General features: G+C 37.5%; 1 protein-coding gene across 2 annotated transcripts in view; it reads left to right on the forward strand.

Moving 5' to 3' along the window:
- Positions 1 to 23,991, forward strand: part of si:ch211-51h4.2 (uncharacterized) — a 70,488-nt gene that overhangs the window by 3,492 nt on the left and 43,005 nt on the right. The window contains exons 2-7 of one of the 2 annotated variants that reach the window (XM_067514239.1): positions 4,003 to 4,044; positions 5,949 to 6,022; positions 6,620 to 6,688; positions 7,154 to 7,253; positions 11,970 to 12,108; positions 20,910 to 20,975. In XM_067514239.1, coding sequence (XP_067370340.1) covers positions 4,003 to 4,044; positions 5,949 to 6,022; positions 6,620 to 6,688; positions 7,154 to 7,253; positions 11,970 to 12,108; positions 20,910 to 20,975 — 490 coding nt within the window. The remainder of the gene's footprint in view (positions 1 to 4,002; positions 4,045 to 5,948; positions 6,023 to 6,619; positions 6,689 to 7,153; positions 7,254 to 11,969; positions 12,109 to 20,909; positions 20,976 to 23,991) is intronic. The other variant, XM_067514240.1, reaches the window with a different exon arrangement.

A 23,991-nucleotide genomic window follows, 5' to 3' on the forward strand; every position in this document is an offset into this window, starting at 1 on the left:
TGCATTTTTAAACATACCCCAAAGGGGCTAGAGGATTCTGGAAAATTCCTTTTAGTCTACGGAGTTTTATTTTTCCTAAGGGAGTGAACATCATGCAAAAGTGTAGAATAAAAAATTGTTTTAAAGTTGTGAAAGAGTCAGAAGCTGACATTCATACTGTGATAACAATTGTTCAAAATTAAACAGCAACAGTATTCAGTTTGCTTAAACTCAATACAGCTGAGTTATTGACAATGATGGGCTACTGAAGGTGCATGTAGCAAATGGTAACACCCTTTTTTTTTAATCTTGCCTTTGAGTGTGCATGTTGGTGTGTAAGGTAAAGTGGGTGGTAAATTCCTTTTGAAATGTTTTGAAACTCAGAGCAATAGCAGTGAGGTAGGACAAGTTGGTGGTGTAAGAATGATCAGGGCAATTTTGAGAAATGTTTTTGGTTCTAGAGCTGTGATTAAATTGAAAAAGCAGATGGAGCAGTATAGGACAAAGAAAGCTCAGACACAATATCTCAGCTGGGAATTAAGTTATTTGAGTTCATGATGCCAGTTCTTTTTTTTTTTTAAACAAAGTAGATTTTCGACTGTAATGTTGTTTGTTTGAAATTAAAGATTCCTTCATTTTTGACACAGTCTGAGCCAGATTTAAATAATGCAAGTGATAAAGTTCTTTTAACATATTCTAAAAAGTGGAACAAATTCTAAAAGAGTGGACTCAAGACAGATAGCTGGAGGATAAAGAATCAAATGAACTGTACATCACTACACAACATCACTAATGAATTAACATCCTCCTAAAGACCAGTGATTTAAAAGAAATGTATTATGTAAAATGCTAATTGAAACTTTCTCCTCAATAATTGACATTTTAATCAGTCCAGCACAGCAGCCTGTCACAGTGCACATTTAAACGGTATGGATCATTTGGCAGTGCAGACAAATAACTGGGACTTACTTGCCCAGATATGAGCCTGGGGATGCGTCTTGGTATTCAGGTCAATTTTTGATTGGGCTCCAAGATGGTAAAATGAAGGTTGGATTAAAAATAAAAAAAAATCTGTTCTGATTTTTGCAGTTTTTTCTGGAATGGTCTAATTCTTAATATTTGAAAATTGATTAGATTTATACATTTTAGAAAGAGAGACACATAAATAGATTCTTTATTTATCCAGATGGAAGTTTAAGGCATCCAGTAGCTTAGCCAGCCTAAAATGTTTAAATAGACAAAATAAGAAACGAATAAAAACAAAATAAAGAATGAATAGAACGAATACAAATCTGAATATATACATAGTAATGAATAGTAGTCGCACAGCTTATGCTCTGCCAATAAACCAAGTTAGCTTAGTATAAAAGTGTACAGGTCAAGGTTGTGCAGGAGGGCTAACATATTCAGTGAAACACAGTACAACAGTCCCGGGTGCACAAAATGGAGTTGAACAGTCTGATGGGGGACAAATATTTCGTAGTCTGTGCAGAAGAGGACTGGGACAGCAGTCTGCAACTGAAAAGGCGTCTCTGCCTGGTGATGGTGATTTCCAGAGGGTGATTAGCATTGTCCATGATGGCCAGGAGTTTATTGTGGGTCCGTCTTTCACCCACTGATCTAGGAGGCTCCAGTTCTGTTCCCAGCACAGAGCCAGCTTTCCTAAGCAGCCTTTCCCCCCACACAGCTTTTCTCCTCGTAGAGCTTCCTCCCCAGCGAACCACAGCATAGAAGAGAACATTGGCTACCACAGACTGGTACAACATTTGAAGTTTGCGGTAGATTGTTAAGGACCCCAGCCTCCTCAGAAAGAGCCTACTCTGGCCTTTCCTGTAGAGGGCATCTCCTTTTGCCATCCAGTCACAAGAAAAGCCTGGGTCTCTGGAAGTCCACCAGCATCTTCTTGGTCTTGGAGATGTTCAGCTGCCTTGAAAAAGTATTCATAACCCTTGAAATGTTCCATGTTTTGTCACGTTACAACCATATAAATGTAAATGTATTTTATTGGGATTTTATGTGATTAAACCAATGCAAAGTGCATAATTATAATTATAAAGTGAAAGGAAAATGATAAATGGTTTTCAAAATTTCTTACAAATATCGGAAAAGTGTGTTGTGCATTTCTATTCAGCCCCCTCTGAGTCAATACTTTGTAGAACCACCTTTCGCTGCAATTACAGCTGCAAGTCTTTTGGGGTATGTCTCTACCAGTCTTGCCAGATACACAAATGGATTTAGGTCTGGACTTTAACTGGGTAATTCTAACACATGAATATGCTTTGATCTAAACCATTCTGTCTGTATGTTTAGGTTCATTGTCTTGTTGGAAGGTGAACGTCCTCCCCAGTTTCAAGTGTTTTGCAGACCCTAACAGGTTTACTTCTAAAATTGCCCTGCATATGACTCCATCCATCTCCCCATCAACTCTGACCAGCTTCCCTGTTCCCTGCTGAAGAAAAGCATCTCCACAACATGATGCTGCCACCACCATGTTTCACAGTAGGGATGGTGTGTTCAGGATGATGTGCAGTGTTAGGTTTCAGTTACACATAAAATTTTGAATTCAGGCCAAAAAGTTAAGTTTTGGTCACATCTGACCAGAGCACCTTCTTCCACAGGTTTGCAGTGTCCCCCACATGGCTTCTTTCAAACTGCCAACAGGACTTCTTATGCCTTTCATTCAACAATGGCTTTCTTCTTGCCACTCTTCAATAAAGGCCAGATTCTTGTGCACGACTACTAGTTGTCCTGTGGACAGGTTGTCCCACCTGAGCTGTGGATCTCTGCAGCTCCCCAAGAGTTACTATGGGCCTCTTGGCTGTGATTCTCTGATTAATGCTGTCCTTGCCCGGCCTTTCAGTTTAGGTGGACAGCCATGTCTTGGTGGGTTTGCAGTTGTGCTGTACACTTTCCATTTTCTGATGATAGATTGTACAGTGCTCCGTGAGAAGCTTAGGATATTCTTTTATAACCTAATCCTGCTTTAATCTTCTCTACAACTTTATCACTGACCTGTCTGGTGTGTTTCTTGTTTCAGTGTTAAATCTTTGCTGAATGTTACTTAAAATGATCTCCAACAAATGTTGGAATAGCCAAATAATTTGTTTTTGCTATGAAGACACTTGGGTTTAAGAACAAATTATGGATATGAGACAAAGGTTCAGGACTTGAGGAACTATAAGCCTTCAGTTTAGCTGAATATCATTGGCTTACGTTTTACAATTATGCCCTGGCTCTGCTTTTTTGCTCTTTTGTTCATTGTCTTCATGTACAAAACTGCTTTCCACCAGTTTCCCAGCCCTACCACCAGATCCTCTTTCACTTCTCTTTCGCTGCTCTACCAATTGCACACACTGAGGTGTCCTATCTGTCTCACTACCTGCCAGTATAAATTTCTGCCACTATCTCCTGTTTGCCAAGTTGGTTCTTGAGTATTCAGCAGTCTGGTTTATTTATTTTTTCTTATCGTCTGTCTTTTGAACATGGAGATTGTTTGCTAGACTTGGTTTGTCTGTTGCCAACCTTTGTATGGTTTTGACTCCTGTTACGCTGCCTGTTCTGCTGTTCTGGACTAAAAATAAAGCTGTCTTTTCTTGTGAGCATTAAAGCAATGCAAATGCATTTGCCAACCTGTCTGCCAGCTTTGTCTCTACATTTACATCCTATCTACCTGCAATTGGAACACAATGAGTTGTATTTGCTTTAATACTATAAAACTATTGGATATAGTCTTTTTTGGGGATATCACAATTTTGTGAATTGCTTTATTGACCTTTTTAGAAGGTATGGTAAATTGTTATATATCAAGTTGCATCTTTTGTTACGCATAAATTAAGTTTGTTTTAGTATTCACAAAGTAAAATAAACAAACCTCACTTTATTAAAGCCATGACTTTATCCCACCTTAGTTTTTTTATGTAATATTTTTTTAATGCAATGTGTTTTGCATTACTTACTGGATCGGAAGTTGTGACTTTGTGAAAACTTTGATTTAATCAAGCTGTGTTTTTCTTCTTCTTCTAGATTTCTTGACAGTTGCAACAATATTAGGTACTGGAATCTTAGGTAAGTACTTTTATTTTCTCCTTTAAGTTTATAGACAATTAACTAATCAGTCCGTGCCCTCAAACTTGATTCTGCAGTAAATTTAAAGAATGCCTATTTGCTGCCCAACAAGCTAGTAGTAGGTCTGAGGAAAACACAAGGGCCAATAGAGACACATTGAACACACATTAAACATTGGGCCGACCTGTGGTGCTGTTGCCACAGTAGTTGGTTCAATCCCTGGCTTTGAGCGAGACACTGACCCCCAACTTAATTGCTCTCGGTGAGTGTTGGCCAGCTGCATAGCAGCTCCCCCATCCTGTGTACTCGTATGTGTGTGTGTCTGTGTGTGTGCGTTTGCACTTGTGACTGCGAATGGGTAAACGAAAAACAGCGTAAAGCACTTTGAGCACCAATAGGTAGAAAAGCACTATATAAGTGCAGACCATTTACATGCAGTAGGATAGTGATTTGAAAAACTCCCAGTTCCTCTACCGAGAAAATGTATAGTGGCACGTTGAATGTGTGGAACAATGGACAAACTTGAACAATTAAAATTCGTTGGAACCAGATAAGTAGTAGAGAAACAGCTGAATTTTGGGTAACGGTACAGCATGATCAGTTAGACTATATGTAGCATATGTAGTATTATAAATATGCAAGTATCAATGTATTTATCACTTTATTGTTGCAGCTGGTGAATGTGTTTACTTCATTTACTATACGGTGCATTTTTTAATTAATTAATTTTATAATTATGTTTGTTGATTTGATGTTGTATTATTAATCTGCAAAGTACCTAAATGTCATACATGTAGTGGACTAAGAAGGATAAATAAAAACCTTCAATTACCCCATAATTGTACGTATGTACCGTGTTTTCCACCACTGAAAAGAAATGTGGTAAAGGGTTCGAATTTACAACAAAAATAGAACATTAATTAGAAATATAGACATGGTCATACTATACATAGGGAGACCACAAAATCCTAGAGCACGCATTGTCAAGCAGTTAAAGGTAAAGCATCTGCTTTACCTTTAACTGTTATGAGGGACCTCAGCTGTCTCATTTAAAGAGCTGCAGACAAGCCCGCTATAGAAATGACTAATTTGGCTGATGGCTGACTCATTTTGACCCTTGAGTGTGTCCACATTTATAAGCACAATTAGTTTCTGGAATAAACTAGGATTGCATCATTTTCATTTTTTTATTTCATTTTTAAAAAAAATATTCTTATTCTTTATTTACAGAAGTTGGTCTTCTGTGCAACCCATTCTTTGTTATTTCACTATTATTTGACTGTAAAAAGCAAAAAAAAGTACTTGGTTTGTTTCAAGATACTCTAGCCTCATAGTTATATGGTAAAATAAACATCTGTCACAGGAACCAAAAAAAAAAAAAAACCCGGAAGCTTCACAAAGATTTTCCTGAAAGTTTGAACAGAAATTATACTTGCTATAAATATATATTTCCATTAACTAATATGATGGAAAATAAATGTATTTTCCTTTCCTCCAGACTTCATTTTTGTATTATAAGTTGATGTGAAGAATAATTAAGTCTCTTGGCTTTCATTGCCAGAACAAATTTAGCTGTGGTTTATGAAGTGTATTTAACACCACAGAGATTTTTGTAGAGGTGGAAAATTACATGGGACATTACATTTAACTACTTTGTTTTCAGCGGGGTCTTCGTGTAGTTCCACAGAGGTGGAGCCCTTCCAAGTTAATACATGTTCAATCACATAAATCTCATATTGAAATCAGCACTATCCATTAAATTTTATGGTAACCAGAGTGGAAAGGAGGGTCTGAGGAGGAGAGAAAAAAGGAAAAAAAACAAAAACAAGCAGAGACAGTGATAGGCAGGTGGATAAACTGACAACGCTCTGGATTCAGAAATGTCGCTTTATATCAATTTCTAGGTCTTCCAGTAACAATTGCTCATGCTGGACTGGTGCCTTTCCTCATTTCCTTTCTCACTGGCTTCTTTGTTCAGGTAAGTAATACATAATGGGCAGCACCAGGGAAGAGTGGTTGGCACTCTTGCCTCACAGCAAGAAGGTCCTGGGTTCAATCCCTGGATCGGGCAGGGCCCTTTTGTGTGGTGGTTTGCATGTTCTCCCTATGTTTGCGTAGGTTTCCTCCTGGTGTTCTGGTTTTCCCAATCGCTAAAAACATGTCTGTGAGGGACCAGCTCAGGTTTGCCAATAGTGGTGGCGTGGTCAGTCGCAGTGGCTTAGGACTACTTGACTAATAAAGCAGTTTACATAGTCATAACACTCTCGTTTTCTTAATATTGGCAACATCTGTTGAAATTTTAGATGTTGTGAAATGAACACCTGAATCTTAACAATGTCAAACATGAAATCTCTTCAAATCTGTGAGCATCTTTAAAACCAGCTACGACTAGTCACTTACACTGAGAAAGTCTGCTTGATCTAAACTTCATTATTTTTACAAATGTTAACAAAGGGGAAATGGCAACAGTGATGATTGTTTGTAATACATGCACTTTAGTTGTAATTGCATAACAAGAGTAATGTTCTGCTTTGCTGTGACCACGTGTGACCTCTCAAAAACCTCTGTTATTTAGGCCCTGCTTATCTACCTGTTTGTGGAACTTCTTCAGAAATGTCAGGTGGTACAGCTGGAATCACTAAAGGTAGGCAACTAAACAAACTTTGTCCCTTCATGTTACAGGCTTTAATGTTAATACTGAGAGCAGACATTGACACCCAACTTCATCACCCAAAGTAAAAGGATGCAGCCCTGAATTGAGAGACAGCTATAGTCAACAACACATCCTTAATGAATAGATAATGTGATCTGGTACATTCCCCATGAAAACCTATGTTTGAATGCAGTTAGGTTGTATAGAAGTGTAATTTTTGGTTGGTGATGGTCAAAACGCACAATTCCCCAACTAGCTTGTCTAAATGGAATGGAGCTATTTATTATGTTTTATCGATTGCACCTGTACCATTTGTAACCTGTAGCACTTTATTTTAGCAAATCATAGCAATGTCATAATTTATAGTAACTAATATGTAATTAATTAATGTATAATTTAGACAGTCAAGAGTGAGAACATTTGTGAATAAAAATAATCTACTTATGATCATCTCAGACTGGTGTTGCGGAGTGTATTGTGATGGATCAGGTGGGCGTTGAGGATCCATCAGCCACAGATGATGAGGATGAGGATGAAGTTGACAATGCAGATGCAGGTAACATACATTGCTTTAAATGTATTTATTTTCTTATTATTATTATTATTATTATCTTAGAAACACAAACCCTTTTAAAATGCATTTATAAATTCATAAAAAACTTTATAAGAATTTATAAGCATACATATGTTTGTTTGTTGTTTTTATTTTATCCGTACAGTTTGGTGTTTATGCCTACTCCACACTTTATCTGCATTTGCTTGTTGTTTTGATAAATGCATGACATTTTATTTCCCCACTACCAATTCTAGCAGAGAAGCAATATGTGTCACTGAAAAACTCTTATACTATGTTGTGTTTTCACTCAGTGTTAGGCTTTTGTCACATAAACTCAGCAGGTCATGCACAGATTTTTCACTATAAAAGCCTGGCAAATGGCAAGTAATAATATAATCCCTCCTTGGCATGGTTTGTGTTGGTTTACACTGACTGTAGCTTAACAGAACCATAAAATAACGATGGATGGATTTAAAAATGCCAGTGTCAACTTCTTTCCCCCTCAGTGGTGTTACATTTTAGACTGATAACTACTTTAGCATGATCTGACTGCTCGGGCTGCTTGACTCCAGCTGCATTACTTAAGCACCAAAGGCATACATTTACATTATGTATAAATACTTATGTGTGCATGCATGATAGTGTTTGACCTAGGTTTGGGTAAGCAAGCAGCATGGCAAAGCCATAATTTGAATATTGAATGACATGGTCTGCTGTACAAAAATAGACAACAATTTCATGTTCACATGCTGAGGATTAATATCCCCAGCATATTTATTTGTTCTGTTTGTATATCATCTCTATTACAAGCATCATATGGTCAAACAATATCCTGACGTATTTATACATTCCGACCCTCGGGGATATCAAACAGTACACAGAAAACTGTTCAACCATGATTATTGGTGGATTAGTGACGAAGCTTTGAAGCAGATTATGCAGTTAATGGTTTATTCACACATTAATGCAGGATTACACATACTCCTATTACACATATTCCCCAAACACAACATAACTCTCCAGGCTATGTTTGAGAATACCTGCTGTCTATTTTCTATTTTAACTTCATTTTGATCCTTTTCCTGTGACAGGCTAATTGATGGGTTTTACAAACGTTTTTTCTCACTTGGCCCAGTTTCCCCGAGCGTAGTCTACAATGAAATTAAGCAATTTATGCTGCAACCTTCACAAAGGTTTCAACCTACAATTTAAGAACTGATTAAACATTTTATGAACCAGTGGCTTCTTTGGCCTTTACTGCTTGGGCAAACACAGTGACAAGAATTATTATATTGTGTAATGGCTAATTTGTTTTCTATGTAACTTGCCATATCTCATTTTGAATGATATGCTTCAAATCCTTGGGCTTATAAATACTTGGATGGATTTTGTACTTAATAAAGTTCAGAGTACTGACAGAAATGACCATGTAAATTTTGGTAACATTTGCTAATAACTTACATTAGCTACCATAAACAATTGTTATTTAAGACACCAAGCATAACTGTAGTAGCAAAACTCCTAAGAATGTTTACTGTTCAGTGGCGAGCTGCTTATGATTTCGGCTTTTAGAGGGGGAGTGTGTTATTTACTTTTACATTTTTACATATTGCAGTATGGTCCCAAAAGTTTTAATGAAAAACCCCTTTGAATTCCTTAGTAAAAGTGTTCAGACATGTTGTCTTGTGAAATTTATTCAGTGTCTCAATTTACTTTCACATATTTCACAATCCACATGATTGTGGATCATGGGGCGGATCGGCGGAAGGAAAAGTAGTTCCTATGCGGTTCATCACAAATAATATAGAAATTGATTTAGAAGGAGAAGCAGAAAACATTAGGAGATGACTGCAGAGAAAATATGAATAAATAAAAAGAAAAACATCGATATTTTAACTTGAGAATCGATATTTAAAAATTGGCCGTCAAGATCGAAATATCGATTTTTTGGTATTGATCCGCCAATCACTAGTATCGAATGCAGCACTAAGATCTAACGGAATAATGGGCTAGTCTCTATACTTGTATACGTGTACGTGTGACCTAAAACATGATAAGAGCTTCGTATCCTATAACCATTAAAAAAACAGACACTTAATTATTTGTGTGTGTTTGAGAAAACTGATCAAATCTTAAATTCCATCACTAGCGGCAAGGCACCTGGGTCCAGAGGCAGCAAAACAGGCCTAGATCATGATATAGTTTGACAGATGGGATAACAATCTTATATTGAGATGCAGAGTTTGGTCATCAATTAACATAATGCTTTTCATTCAAGACAGAAAACAGTTATTCTTTGGTATCATCTTCCCACAGTCTTTCTTCCAACAGTCCTCTGGCTTATCCACTTGACCTTGAACAAGACCCTGACTGTATGACCTTGAACATGACCTTGACTGTATTGAACATGAGCTTGACTGTAAATGTACAGCAGTGTTCAGTGGGGGGACTGTGGCGTAGAAAGGTAGAGCGGTCGTCCACGAATCTCGCAGTTCTTGGTTCGATCCCCGGATCCTCCAGTCACGTGTTGAAGTGTCCTTGAGCAAGACACTGAACCCCAACTTAGTTGCTCCTTGTGAATGTTGGCCAGCTGCATAGCAGCTCCCCCATCAGTGTGTGAGTGTGTGTGTGTGAATGGATGAATAAGAAGCAGTGTAAAGTGCTTTGAGTGCCAATAAGTAGAAAAGTGCTATGTAAGTGCAGAACATTGACCAATTCTTTCTAAGGCTTTTAAATTCTTTCTATTGGCTTCTTCCCTCAACTTTGCCAGCACACCATTGTGTTTCATTTTCCTAATGGTGGACTGATGAACTACATAATAAAAGCAACTGTGACTGTTTTTTTTTTTTGTTTTGTTTTGTTTTTTCTTTTGACCTTTGAGACTATCTATCTGTGATCTTTGCTAGTTGCCTACTTAGGTTAAAAATATTGGTGATTGATGTCAATTTGTACATGATCGACCTGACAGTTTTCTGGTTTCCATACCCATTTATAACCCTTTCCAGTCTAGTGTGCATCAACAAATCATATATTCCAAATACTTGAGAAATGCCAATGTTTGAACCATGACACATGACACACACGTTGCAAATCTATGATGACAAAATTGACTTTTATAGGGAAGTCTCATTTTCGTTCATTTTCTTTTTTAAAAAAGGTTTATTATACTTTTCACCCCAAAAATATTCACAACTGTTTCATTGTGCACAAAACATTAAGCAATAATTTATTTATTTTTTATTATTATTTGTATAAGTACCCTTTATCTAGTTTTAGGACTTCATGTTAAGCATATGTTTATGCAGGAATACAGAAATTTTGAAAGTTCATAAATGTTAAGCCCCACTGTATCTACATTAGCTTCCAAGGGGATGAATACTTTATATAGGCACTGCACATTTTAAAGTAATTCTATTTTTCTCTTCTTTTATAGTTCAAAAGAAAGCATATTGTACTTTTTACCCCACTGCTTGCATTTGCAGTTTTCTGGTATTCTGTGTAAAGTGGTTATTAAATGTGATCTGATCTTCCCCAAAGGTACAGATATCAGCTAAGACTAAAACATGCATGGCTGTTTAGAGGGTGGTGAAGTGCCACATGGCAGGGAGAGAAAAGAGTTGCATGGTAAACTTAACTTAAGTTGCATATTCTAGCTTCAAGTAAATGAAAATCTGATTTCTTTCAAGACTGCATTGACTTACATTATAGATGAACAAATATGGCTTTTAGACACAAAGGAAACTAGGCGAAAACAAAAACGAGATGAGAAACTAATATATTACTCTCCTCTCTTCATTACCTAGTCAAATCTCAAGAACATCTCTTACCCATTAAAGCTGCATGTGCATGCTGTGCAGTTTGTGGTGTAGTGGACTGGCACCTTTTTTATTTAAGTTTAAGGATGGGCACAGATGGTGATGGTGGTGTGTTTGAGTGTCAAGGCCCTGCTCTTATATAACACACTTCTGCTTTGGCATTAATTTAACAAGCTTGCTTGTCATTAATATCACATGCTTGTTTTGACTATCATGTTTAATTATGCACACTCTGCCGGGACCAATTGCTTCAAAGCAAGTACACCATAACCAGGTAGTACAATAGTAATGGGCTGCACGGCTCTTCCTGGAAGCTCCCTGTCTGTCCACCCAGCATGCATGGGAGCTTAAAACAAGAGCATTGACAAATCTCGTAGGTTAGTTGAAGAGCAGAACCTGGTGCAGCAGTTCATGTGACGTGTTTGACAAAAACAGAAAAAAAAAATTGCAATTAATAGTAAAGGCAGATTATGAAAACAGTTGATGATGCTATCAGAGCAGCTAATGGAGATTCAAATAAAAAAAAAAACATGATGGAGTTATGGTTGGTGATAAAGGATGTAGTGTGGTTAGAGCTTGATGGTCTAATAGAACCTTAAAAATAGACCCTTGATTACCAGTTTCTTCAGACCTTTGCCTGCTTCTTCAATCAAAGCATGTATTTTTTTTACACAAAATAATGTGACTCAACTTTGGCGGGGAATTTATTTTCATAATATGAAATACCCTTTAAAAGACTGTTTTAGTGAGGCCTTAATCTGTGTTCAGAAGTTAAAACTCATCACCATTACTTTATTTCTAAGGTTAAGTTCTGCTTACTCTGAGTTTGATGACATACAATCATGACATGACCATCTGCGAGTTAACAGCCTTGTCTTGACTTTCTTTCTCTGTCTTGCAGATACAGGTTTGCTACAGCCAGATGCAGTATGTCTGCATGAACAAGCCGAAGGCCTTCAGCCCAACCTTCATCTTCTCGGCCGCCTCTTCCTTTCACGGCCCATGAGCCACGCCTTTAACTGCATCCTCCTCCTCCAATTGTAGGTTACCATGGCAATGATCTTTGCTGCATCTTACAGTTGCAACATTTACAAATGACAGATTAAATAACACTAAGTGTGGGCGGGAGTATGTGGGTGAGACTTTTGCCTTTAAAACAGACATTACCACTATCTCCAAACATTTTCACCCATCATGCTCAGTCTTCACATTAGATAAATATTGAAATACTAAATATTAACATTTTTGTTTTCAGTCAAAATGGAATGTGGAAATGCCCAGAGGTCCCTGAAGGGTTACAGAAAGTCACACAAAACACATCAAAATAAAAGAATGATTTATTGAACAAGAAATACTAGGTTTAATGTTAAACAGGCTTGGGTGCATGGGTGCCTGTTTTTTCCACGCAGTAATAAGAATCAACCTTCAATAATTGGTCAAAATACAGCATTTTATCATATTTATGGAAAGCTATAACAAGGCTTTTCATTTTCAACATAGTTTAATCTTGTCTTCACCAAGATGACAAGGTTATTTTTATTTCCTTCTATAAAGGTGCAATGGCTTGGACCAAGAAACTTGCTGCTAAATACTTAAGACATAAGTAATCGAAGATGTTACTGTATACCAAGTCCGTACTCAAGTAAGTTCAATTGCCTGCCTTAAATGTACAACTTGATTAAAGAATTTAAAGTTACATAGTGAAGTACAAACCACATTCTCTGCTCTAAAATTACTCTGCTAAAAACTATGTATTATTAAAATTATTGAATTGATGCTAGTTTAGACTTGATTGAAACACTTACAAAGGTAAAGAAATTTGATTGCATAATACAAAATAGGAGTTAAAGATCTTTTTTATATACATATAAATATTGTAAAATGTTCCTTAATAAGAAAATAACTGTTGTTGTTTAACTTATCAAGGCGAATGCAAACAAATTGTCATTATTTTACTATAACTTTCTTTTTATACAATTCTTGATCTTTTTGGTTACTTCTGATGTTATGTACCATCTGACAATGAATTATTTAACCCTTAATCTAAAATAATAATGCATACTGAGCTTGTACACCATAAAATCCAGTTGCTGTACTAGCTTACATTATTTAGTTAACTTTACTTAGTTATCAACAATATCCACTTCTTAATAGTTTTTAGCAAGTTAGAGGCAAGTTGAGGGATGGGCAAACCAACCCACTTACTTATTCTATTTAAGTGAAGTTAACTTAAAACAAATGACTGACAAATGACACTAAGCAATCGGGGTTCTCAGACAAATCAGCTTTCTCTGCTAATCAGGGAATGGTGTTTGCATACACTTTAGAAACCTGGGGCGACTGTGGTGCAGGAAGGTAGAGCGGTTGTCCACCAATCTCACAGTTGTTGGTTCAATCCCCGGCTCCTCTGGTCACATGTCTAAGTGTCCTTGAGCAAGACACTAAACCCCAACTTAGTTGCTGTTGAGCGGTGAGTGTTGGCCAGCTGCATACCAACTCCCCCACCTGTGTGTGTGTGGGTGGTTGTGAGTGTGAATGGGTGAATAAGAAGCAGTGTAAAGCGCTTTGAGTGCCAATAGGTATAAAAGCGCTATATAAGTGCAGACCATTTACCATTCTGAAAAGCCAGTTGCTGACTGTAAGCAGACTGTAACGTGGCCCATGTAAACACACTCATTGACACTATAAAGCCACAGGGAGGCAGCAATTCACAAAAGTGCTTAATGTGATGGAAAACTTGTAGGCAAATAGCAATAGCAAACGGGTGCAGTTCATCCATTTGATCATTGACCTTTTTTTGCATTTGAAGCATCTTCTGCTGGTATTTGCTAAGGATGCTAAGGAGGACAAAACATTTTAAAAGTATAGTATATTTCCTGTTAAGACTTTATAAAGTACCCTTTTCACTATGATGTGACAGATCTGTCGAGAGGTAATCAACACACAGCAGAAAATGAGCCAATTGGGAGATCGAAGAGGTAGACATTATGGGGATTGGGGCTACCACGCATTTTGAGAGATTACCCTAACGAACCATGACTGAAGAAAATGTGAAAAAAGTCATGTGATGTATAACAGAGGTTTGAAATATTAAAGTTTCACAGGTAACTATTACTTGTACTTGCAATCAGTTTGCATGGTTGTTTTTTAACTAGTAAATAAAGTTGCTGTTCAAGCAACTACAAAACATTGAAAGTTGCAGTTAATATCACATTAGTTGGTCTTAAATAATTGTTTGGAATACAGTACACAGTATTTTAACTTAAAATAATTTTGTTGTTTGAAATTTTAATACTGAGTCACAAGTACACCTAAAGTAAATTTTCAAATAATGTACACTTTTTTTGGTGTTGTGTAAACTACACTTAATGATTTGTAAGTACAAAATACCATTCCTATTCCAGTTTACTAGTTTTTTCAAGACAATGGTGTTGTATACTGTTTTATGGAAGAAGAATTAAATTGAATTTACAATGTACAAATGTTCTTTTATCATCAGAAGTAAACAAAAAGGTCCAAGAATAAATGATATCACACACTCTGATAAACGTTAGCACCCCGTTCACTAACTAATTAAAATGTAACTTAAAACGACTTTAAAAATTATCTTTATTAAATTTTGAATGAACATTTGTACTAGCGGTACTAGCAGATGTTGAGGAAATCTTTTTTGCCTCACACTTTGCCTTTTTCAAATGACAGGATGCAATTTTTTGCAGCTAAATGTATGTTGTTGTAAAAATCACAAATAGAACAAAAATAGTTAAACTTTCTTTAAAGGTGTTGTAAAATGTACAAACTCTTCTGATAGGACTTCGCTTTAATGTTTTTTTTTTACTTACTCTTTGCTGCGTTGTACCTCACTTGTACGTTGCTTTGGATAAAAGCATCTGCTAAATGACTAAATGTATAATTAAATAAGCTTTTTAACATCATACACATCATACACAGTAGGTATACTGTCTATGTAGTTGATCACTACAGGCTATGCAGCTCAGGTGCAGCATCCTGACCTACATCAACTCTGCCATTTTGTCCTAACATGCATTTTCACTCTCTTCAAGTCATTGTTGCTAGAATACAATGCAATGCAAAGTCTCTTCAGTGTTGTTCTGAACCAACACAGCTATTCGGCTGAAGGAGGGCAGCAGATGGGTGTTTAGAAACTGCCTTTGAAGTTCACACTTTATCACTTTTCCTCCATAGTCTTGAGCTGCATAGTCTTGAACCAAATGCAGGGAAAAGGTGCTCAGTTCCGCAGTTTAGAGTTTCTGTCCTTAGTTTATTTTCACAGCCATTAAATAAAACATTTTGATTCCAGAGACCACTAAGACTGGTCGAGAAAAGTTATCATTATGTAAGAATACACAGTAGAGTTACTGTTGACACACATACTATAAATTATTTTTAGCACAAACATGCAAAGTTATGTTTAATTTCCCTAATAGTGAACCCCATTGTCTTTGTTTTATCAGTGTCTGCAGTGGGGGTTGTAGTGTTGTAATTTGTTGCAGATTTACAGTAAGGCACTAATGGTTCTGTTATTGTAATTTTTGTATGTAATGCTTGCAGCAATAACAGGATTGCATGTTGGTGTGTGTGTTTTTTGGAGTGTGTGTCCGCACTGATGAGTGGAATGGGGCTTTCACCATCACTGGTGGAAGGTCTTGTTATCAATGTGCAAGCAGCTCTGTAACACCCGGTTAATCGATTGTTCCCTCATTGTGTTCAAGGAGGCTTAGTGGTCGATCAATGCCGAAGCTCAACTGCACACACTCCACACAAAGCATGACCTGCATATTTTACCCTTGGTGCCCCATGGTCTTTATGCTTGCCCTACATGGTGAAGCTGGTGTACAATGCACATAGTGACACACGTGCAGCACAGAGAAACATTGCAACATACACCCCAGGCATATAATTCATAGTGGCAATTTATTTGAAATACATTAGATATAATTGTATGCAGTTAAGAAATTTAGTGATTACGCATTAAATAGCATATAGCAAATATATATATTTAATATATATATTTAAAATACACAGGTAAACATCTTTTAATGCATTGTCATTGGAGGTGTCATTGACTGGGTAATGATCTTTCATTTCATTCATTCTTTCACTCAGCTGCGTGTTACTGTCTGCAGCCTTACACACGTGCAGTTGGAGGAAGCAGATTAGAAACCTGGTTTACACGTATGCATGGCGAAGAACCAGCTAACAGGTCCCACATTATGAAAAAACAACAACAACAAGATACAGTCGTGGGTGCGTGCACGCGCTGCAGCTTCTCTCTGTCCTGATAGAATGGTGTTTTCGGGTTCTGTGTATTGTGAGTCGCAATGTTCTGTACATCCTCCATCCATATAGCCACGAGTTCCTTCTCGATGTCGGCAGAACCACATTTCTAAAGTTAAACTCCATACACGCTGAAGAGCTACGGGACAGCTGTCTGCTCAGAGGCCAACAGTATCACCAACCCCAACTCCTGCATCTTGCCCACAGTGGAGGCACCACAAGTGGCGTGAGAGGAAGCAGAAGAGAGGTGAACAGAGAGGTAAACACAGCGGTAGCCGGGTTAGGCAAGCGGCTAACCCACATAAGCCAGCTATCTCCACCATCATACTGGCCAAGTTGGACTACATCAACCCAGAAGACTGCAAGAGAGTTTCTTTTTCTTGTGGTCACAGAACCATGGCTCAACAACAACGTCCCAGGCTTTGCTATTCAATTCGAACGGCTAACATGCTCTCCTGCGGACAGAGCTCTCAATGAAGGAGGTAAGCCGTGCGAGCTCTGTTTTTACAGTCACTGTGTTTACATCAGTGACGCTAGAGTTAATGTCATACAGTGGTTGACAATTGTGAGAGGAGAGGAGAGAGGGAGAGGAGGAGGGTGGGTCCCCCAGCAGTCTAAGCCTATAGCAGCATAACTATAACTAAGTATAAGCTTTATTTTCATAAGCCTAGACTTAAAAGTAGAGAGGGTGTCTGCTTCCTGAATCAGAACTGGTAGCTGGTTCCTCAGGAGAGGAGCTTGATAGCTAAAGGCTCTGCCTCCCATTCTACCTTTGGAAATTCTGGGAACCACAAGTAGGCCTGCATTCTGAGAACGAAGTGGTCTACTGGGATGATATGGTGCTATGAGGTCTTCTATATATGGTGGAGCCTGACCATTCAGAGCTTTATATGTAAGAAGCAGGGTTTTAAAGAGAAGAGAAAAGAAGCTAGTGAAGGTGAAATCCATCCTGAAAGTAGGGAATTACAGTACTAGACCCAGAAGTAACAAATGCATGGACTAATTTTTCGGCATTACTTTGAGACAGGATGCTCCTAATGTTGGCAATGTTCCATAGGTGGAAGAAGCCTGTTCTAGAGATTTGTTTTATATGCGAAGTAAAGGACAAATCCTGGTCAAAAATAACTTCAAGGTTCCTTGCAGTAGTACTGGAGGCCAGACTTATGCCATCTAGAGTAACAATATGGTTGGACATCATATTTCTGAGATTTTTGGGCCCAAATACTATGACCTCAGTTTTGTCTGAGTTTAGAAGTAAAACATTGTGGGACATCCAGGCCTTTATGTCTTGTAGGCTTGAAACTTTATTAACTGATTTTTTTTTCACCTGGTTCCATAGATAAATATAGCTGGGTATCATCAGCATAGCAGTGGAAATTTATGAGTGTTTTCTAATTATGTTGCCTAAAGGAGACATATATAAAGTAAAAAGTATTGGTCCTAACACAGAGCCTTGTGGAACTCCATAGCTAACCTTTGTGTGCATGGAGGATTCATCATTAACATGAACAAATTGAAGTCTATCAGATTAATAGGATTTAAACCAACCTAGTGCAGTTCCTGTAATTCCAATTTCATGTTCCAGTCTCTGTAATAAAATGTTATGATCAATGGTATCAAACGCAGCACTAAGATCTAACAGAACAAGTATAGAGATGAGTCCATTATCTGATGCCATGAGAAGATCGTTGGTGACTTTTACCAGAGCTGTTTCTGTACTATGATGAGCTCTAAATCCTGACTGAAAGTCTTCATATTATTCCTATAAAGGTGATAACATAATTGTTTTGCGACTATTTTTTCAAGGATTTTAGAAATAAAGGGGAGATTAGATATTGGTCTGTAATTGCTAGAACACCTGGGTCAAGACAGGGTTTTTTAAGTAGTGGTTTAATTACAGCTAACTTATAGGCCTGTGGTAGATATCCTGTTCCTAAAAATAGATTAATGATATCTAATACGAATGTAACTATTAAGGGTAAACCTTCCTTGAGCAGTCTAGTTGGAATACGGTCTAGCAGACAGGTTGTTGATTTACATGAGGTAATAATTGAAGTTAGCTCAGAGAGATCTATGGGTAAAAAGCAGTCTAACATGGAGTGGGGCCTTATCGATGACTCTAGCACTGCTATACATGAAGATCTATCTGTAATATTTGGGGGGAGGATCTGGTGAATTCTTTCTCTAATAGCAAACATTTTATTCACAAAGAAAGTCATGAAGTCATTGCTGCTCAGAGTTAAGGGAAAACTAGGCTCAACAGAACTATGGCTCTTAGTCAGCCTGGCTACAGTGCTGAACAGAAACCGGAGGTTGTTCTTGTTTTCTATTAATGATGAATAATATGTTGTTCTGGTATCATGGAGAGCTTTTTTGTACATTTTTAAACTGTTTTACCAGGCTAAATGAGATTATTTTAGATCCTTTCTAACTTTCATGTTGCCTGTCTATTGAACGTTGTGAGGCTGCAGAATTGTCAACAAGATAATTAACATGTGCAGGAGTAACATTAAGGTGGCTACTTTCCATTGTATTAACATATTGTGAAGCAAATGATGAAAGAATCATTTCTTTAAATTTGTTTACAGCTTTTTCACTTAAGCCTCTGCTATAGTGGAATTTTTCCCTAACTGCCCCTAAATGTTGTTAATTTATCCGTTTCAATTCCATACGTAAGGACAAGGTCTATGGTGTGACTAAAACAGTGAGTGGGTTTATTTACATTTTGGGAAAAACCAATTGAATCTAATAATAAATTAAACGAAGTGCTGAGGCAGATACTGTCAGCATCTACATGAATGTTAAAGTCACCCACTATAATGTCTTTATCTGTACTAAGCAATAAATCAGATAGAAAATCAGAAAATTCAATCAAAAACTATAAATAAGGGACTGGAGGACGGTACACGATAATAGTGGTTTTTGAATTTTCCAGTTTGGGTGTGAAAGGGTAACAGTAAGGCTCTCAAATGAGTTCTAGGGTTTGTTGGAAAGCTAGAGTGGAAGATTGCAGCTACTCCTCCACCTAGGCCTGTGCTTCTAGGAACATGATAATTAATATGACTTGGGGGGGGTTACATCAGTAAAGTACAGACAGCCCACCCAAATGCTTTTCTCATTTTGGCTGGGGTTTGCAACAATACAGAAGCAAAGAGACCTATAGAAACATATAGATTTTCGAACATAAGGAAAACACATGCTGGACCTTGTGTGCACTACCCAGAGAGGAGCTTACAAGGCCCTACCCTTCCCCCACTGCGGTGCCTCAGACCACATCACTGCGATGTTAATGCCAGCATACAGACCTCTGGTTAAAGTCACCAAACTAGGTACGGGTGTGGCAGTAAAGGTCTTAAGAGGCACTTCAGGACTGTTTTAAAACCACAGACTGGATCATGTTTAAACAGGCTTCCATCTACAACAACATCACACACAGCCATCTTGGAGTACAAAGAATCTGTGACTGCCTACATCACCAAGTGCATTGATTATGTATTGGACACCAAGACCATCACTGTTTCAGCCAATCAGAAACTGTGGCTGACAGGGGAGGTCTACAGGCTCCTGAAGGCTCAGAACACTGCCTTCAGAGCTGGAGATGAGTTGGGCCCGAGGACATCTAGAGCTTACCTGTCCCGCGGTATCAGCAGGAGATAAATTGTGTGCTACACCGCAGACCAATGACAGCAATGTCTCCCTGTTGAATAAGCTGAATTACTTGCCTCGATTTGAGGCACACAACAGCACCCCTGCACAAAGACCCCACCCTCTCCTGGTGACCAGGTGTTGATGCTGTCCCCGGACAGTTTGAGGAGATACCTTAGCAGCTACGGGTCCTGACAACATACCTAGTCGTGTACCAAGAGACTGTGCAGAGAAACTCACAGGTGTCTTCAGACATATTCATCACCTCGCTGAGGCAGGCTGTTGTTCCCACAACCCTCAAAGCTTTGACATCTCAGTTCTCTGTTCTTTGCTTTCATTGCTGTGACTAGCCTTTATGAAACTTCTAAATTTGTTGACACTTTCTCTTATGATTTAAAAGCATATAACTAGCTCCCTAAAATACCACACACACAACTCACTGTTGATAGATTCAAGACTTAAACTAATAAGGAATGGAACAGATGTTGGGCTACAAAACATTGTCATTCATTTTACAGTAAACACTCATGAAATGAGTAATCACTCATTTCCAGTGTTAAATAACATCCAGCTTCTTTGTTAAGACAAAGAAAGTGAGTGTACATGTGCAAAAATGCTTTTTTAGGGAGCACAGACAGTAAAATTGTTTGGAACAAATATAAGAGGGAGAAGTTGTGATAAATCAAGCCAAAACTGATCTTACTGTATCTCTTCATAGCCTCAGGAACCCTGATGAGGAAACATCTTAATGTGTAATGCAGCAGTTTAACGTTGGATTTTGTGGAAAAAAGTAACCATAAAGTTAGCAGATGACCAATCACTGCCCAAAAGCCAACAATGTCTTCTTCTGTCTGTTGCTTGTCTCCTTTTATCTTTCTCTTATTCTGTGTCTTTCCAGTATTTCCATTGGAATTAGTTATGTGCTGGCTGGCAGTGAGGCCTATGCTGCTCTTTTTAATGTCAGGTAAGTCTTCCACATACACACACTACACACACACACAAGTCCACTGAAACAAATACCCAAAGTGAGAAGTAACAAAGTAGAAGTATAGTTGAATGCAAAAGTTTGCACATTGCTTAAGAAAGCAAACATTACGCACAAGTTCATAAAATATGCATAGCTGTGGCATGTGCAAAAGTTAGGGTACTCTACATTTTTAGTCTGTAGTAATGACCCCTTTGGGAGATATCACAGCTTATAGACTCCTAATGTTTCTATAAGCTAAAGCTAAGGCTTCTATTTCAGTGCGAGAGGCTTTGAAATCTGGGATATGAAACCCACTATGTAATGCTTCTCAAACCAATCAGTGCACATCTCACATAATTGCTAAATGAACAGTGGCTAAAATGTGGCTTATGCTACGGCTTCAATAAAGACTCTGCGCTGCTTTCTTTTAATCTGAAGCCTGCATATTAAATGCAGCAAAAGAAAGAGGAGGTGGAATATGTGAAATTTCCATATCACTGAGGTAACATCCTATTCTTTTGGTTTTGTTTTGGTGCCTTTACCTGTGACTACCATAGTCTAGTTTGCAAGCCCCTGTGCAAATGTCCCAAAGAAAGCAGTGACAGAGAACTGCTGTTGATGGCATTTGGGTGGCTAGAGAAGAAGTACTAATCTAGGTTTTTCAATTTAGGCGTTTTTCTGTTTTGTTTTTTTTTTTTTTGAGAAACAAAAATTCTAATAATCAAATTAATTTGATCTGTCACCCTGCCTAGCTAAATTGCTCTGGGAACTGCAGCTAAAAACATTTTGCCATCTTCTCATAGCTTTCCAGCCATGTGTCGCTCTTTCTTCTCTTCAACAGAGAATTCACAAACCCATTACTCCAGCATTCACATATGGCAGTCTCCTCTCATTCACACAGTTCTGACCCTCGTGACTTAGTAAATTAGTGAAGATTTTAAGACTCAAAAAATCTACAAGAACCATGAATGAGCTTTAACTATGCCTAAATTACCTATCGCAGACCTACATTGTTTGTGCCAGCAAACTACTGGTCCTTTATTTTTTGTTAAAGCAAAATCTAAGTTTGTTTGGTTTTTTTTCCTCAAAAATCCATAGAGCTTATTAGACTGGATTCAACAATGTGTAAGGCAGTATCAGATGTCTGATGACTCATCAAATATCAATGGTTTTCAAGGAATTGTTCAAAGTTAAAATTTTCAGAATTGTGACACTTGGTTTGAAGGGTCAGAGTATTGGTTGTCACAGCCTAATAATGTAGTGAAGATATGATAACCCATAAATAGAATGTGAGAGTTCACAACTTTTAGTTTATATAAAATAGAGTTTCAAAATTGTGAAAATGTTAAGGTGCTGAAACATCTCCCAAAGGTGCCACCAGCATCTAAAACGCCACAAGTAAAAAGCTGGAGTTCTACATAGTTACACAGGTGTTTCAAATTTTTTTAGCAATTATTTTCTAAAATGTTTACTGTGTTTAAATATTTCAGATTTAGCTTTACATAGATATAAGTTAAATCTACAGTACAGCAAAGGGAGCAAGGACGCTTACATTGGCTCCTGCATATCCTATGAATCACATTATGAGTTTGGCTTCCCTCCTACATACAGTATAAATCACTGCAGTTCCTTTTAGGCTTAGCAGCTCTGAACTGAAGCGGGTGTGACTCAATGTGAGTCATTCAAAAGGTTCAAAGCAAACAAAGAAAATCAAAGTCATTTCAGGTTTCCTGCTTTTTATACTAGAGGTAGAGACTCTGACTATAAACAGAAAACATGACATATATCCCTCACATTAGCCTGACCCACCGACAATTCCACTTTCTTCATGAAAAAACAAAAAGTTAAAGGGGAATTGTAAGTTCGAAGAAATGTTGCTTAAGGCTGTATGCCACTGTAAAATATTTTCTTTCTTGAAATTAAATCACTGATACAGTCCTGAAAGATAATGGCTTCTTTTCACTGGGAGGCTCTGAAAGTGCAAATCAACATAGACATATATCAAAGATTTTTCCTTAGGCAAAGATATTCTATTAACAAAAGACTGATTAATTGATTTTGTTAAATGAATCCAGTCTGAAATTTCTCAATTAATTCAGTATGAATTGATGATGAAGCTTTCGTACTACGCTTTTCGTATGTCAAATTGCATTCTGTAATTGCATTAATGTACTAAATTAATAGCAACAATTATGATTTTCAGGAAAAAAACTTTAATAAGAAAACATTGAATATAGTACAATACAGTACAAAATATCTGGAAAAGGATCTTAAGGAATTTAAACTGGGAGCTTTAGAAAAACATCAGTTGTTAACTGCATGTTTTCTATCCAACATGGCCTCAATACCAGTTTTACTGTGCACTCAACTGAAGAGCTACATGTAATTTTCTCCAATCCTGAAACAACATCACACTTTGGACTTTTTTTTATTCTGTTTTTATTGATCCATTCTGAGAAGAGACGTGTTTGGCAACTATTCCAAAGGCTTTGGCCAATCAAGTAAACAATCTGAGCAGCCAACATGTCCTGTGTTTCTTCAGCTTTGAAGGTAGTTCATCCTCCATTCATTCATTCATTTATTTGTTTATTTATTAAATAAAACAAATAAATGTATTTAATAAAGAAAGAAAGAAAGAAAGCTGTCATCTGAAGTCTTGATGCACTTTTAGGAACAGCTGCTACAGGTTCTCTACACTCTCCTCTGGATGATGATTCCATTCCTAAACAGGTTTCCGCAAAATGTCAGGACTCAGGCCAGGGCTGCTGCGACCTTTTGTTTTTTCTTTTTTTTCTGCTGCTGTTGCTGTTTTTTCCCTTTTACAGTTTGAGGCTTGCTGTAGATGTATCTAGAATTGGGATTACGCCTGTTTCATTTGCACCTTGACTTCTTTGATTGTTCTCCTACCTCTTATTCCATCCAAGGTTGATCTGGTGTATTCCTTTATATCATTTTGTTAAGAAAGATAGATGAGAAATCTTGGTGTTGCAGGAGCTGCTACACATAATAATAC

The sequence above is a fragment of the Channa argus genome, chromosome 8 (assembly GCF_033026475.1).
Source record: "Channa argus isolate prfri chromosome 8, Channa argus male v1.0, whole genome shotgun sequence".
Classification (NCBI taxonomy): Eukaryota; Metazoa; Chordata; class Actinopteri; order Anabantiformes; family Channidae; genus Channa; species Channa argus.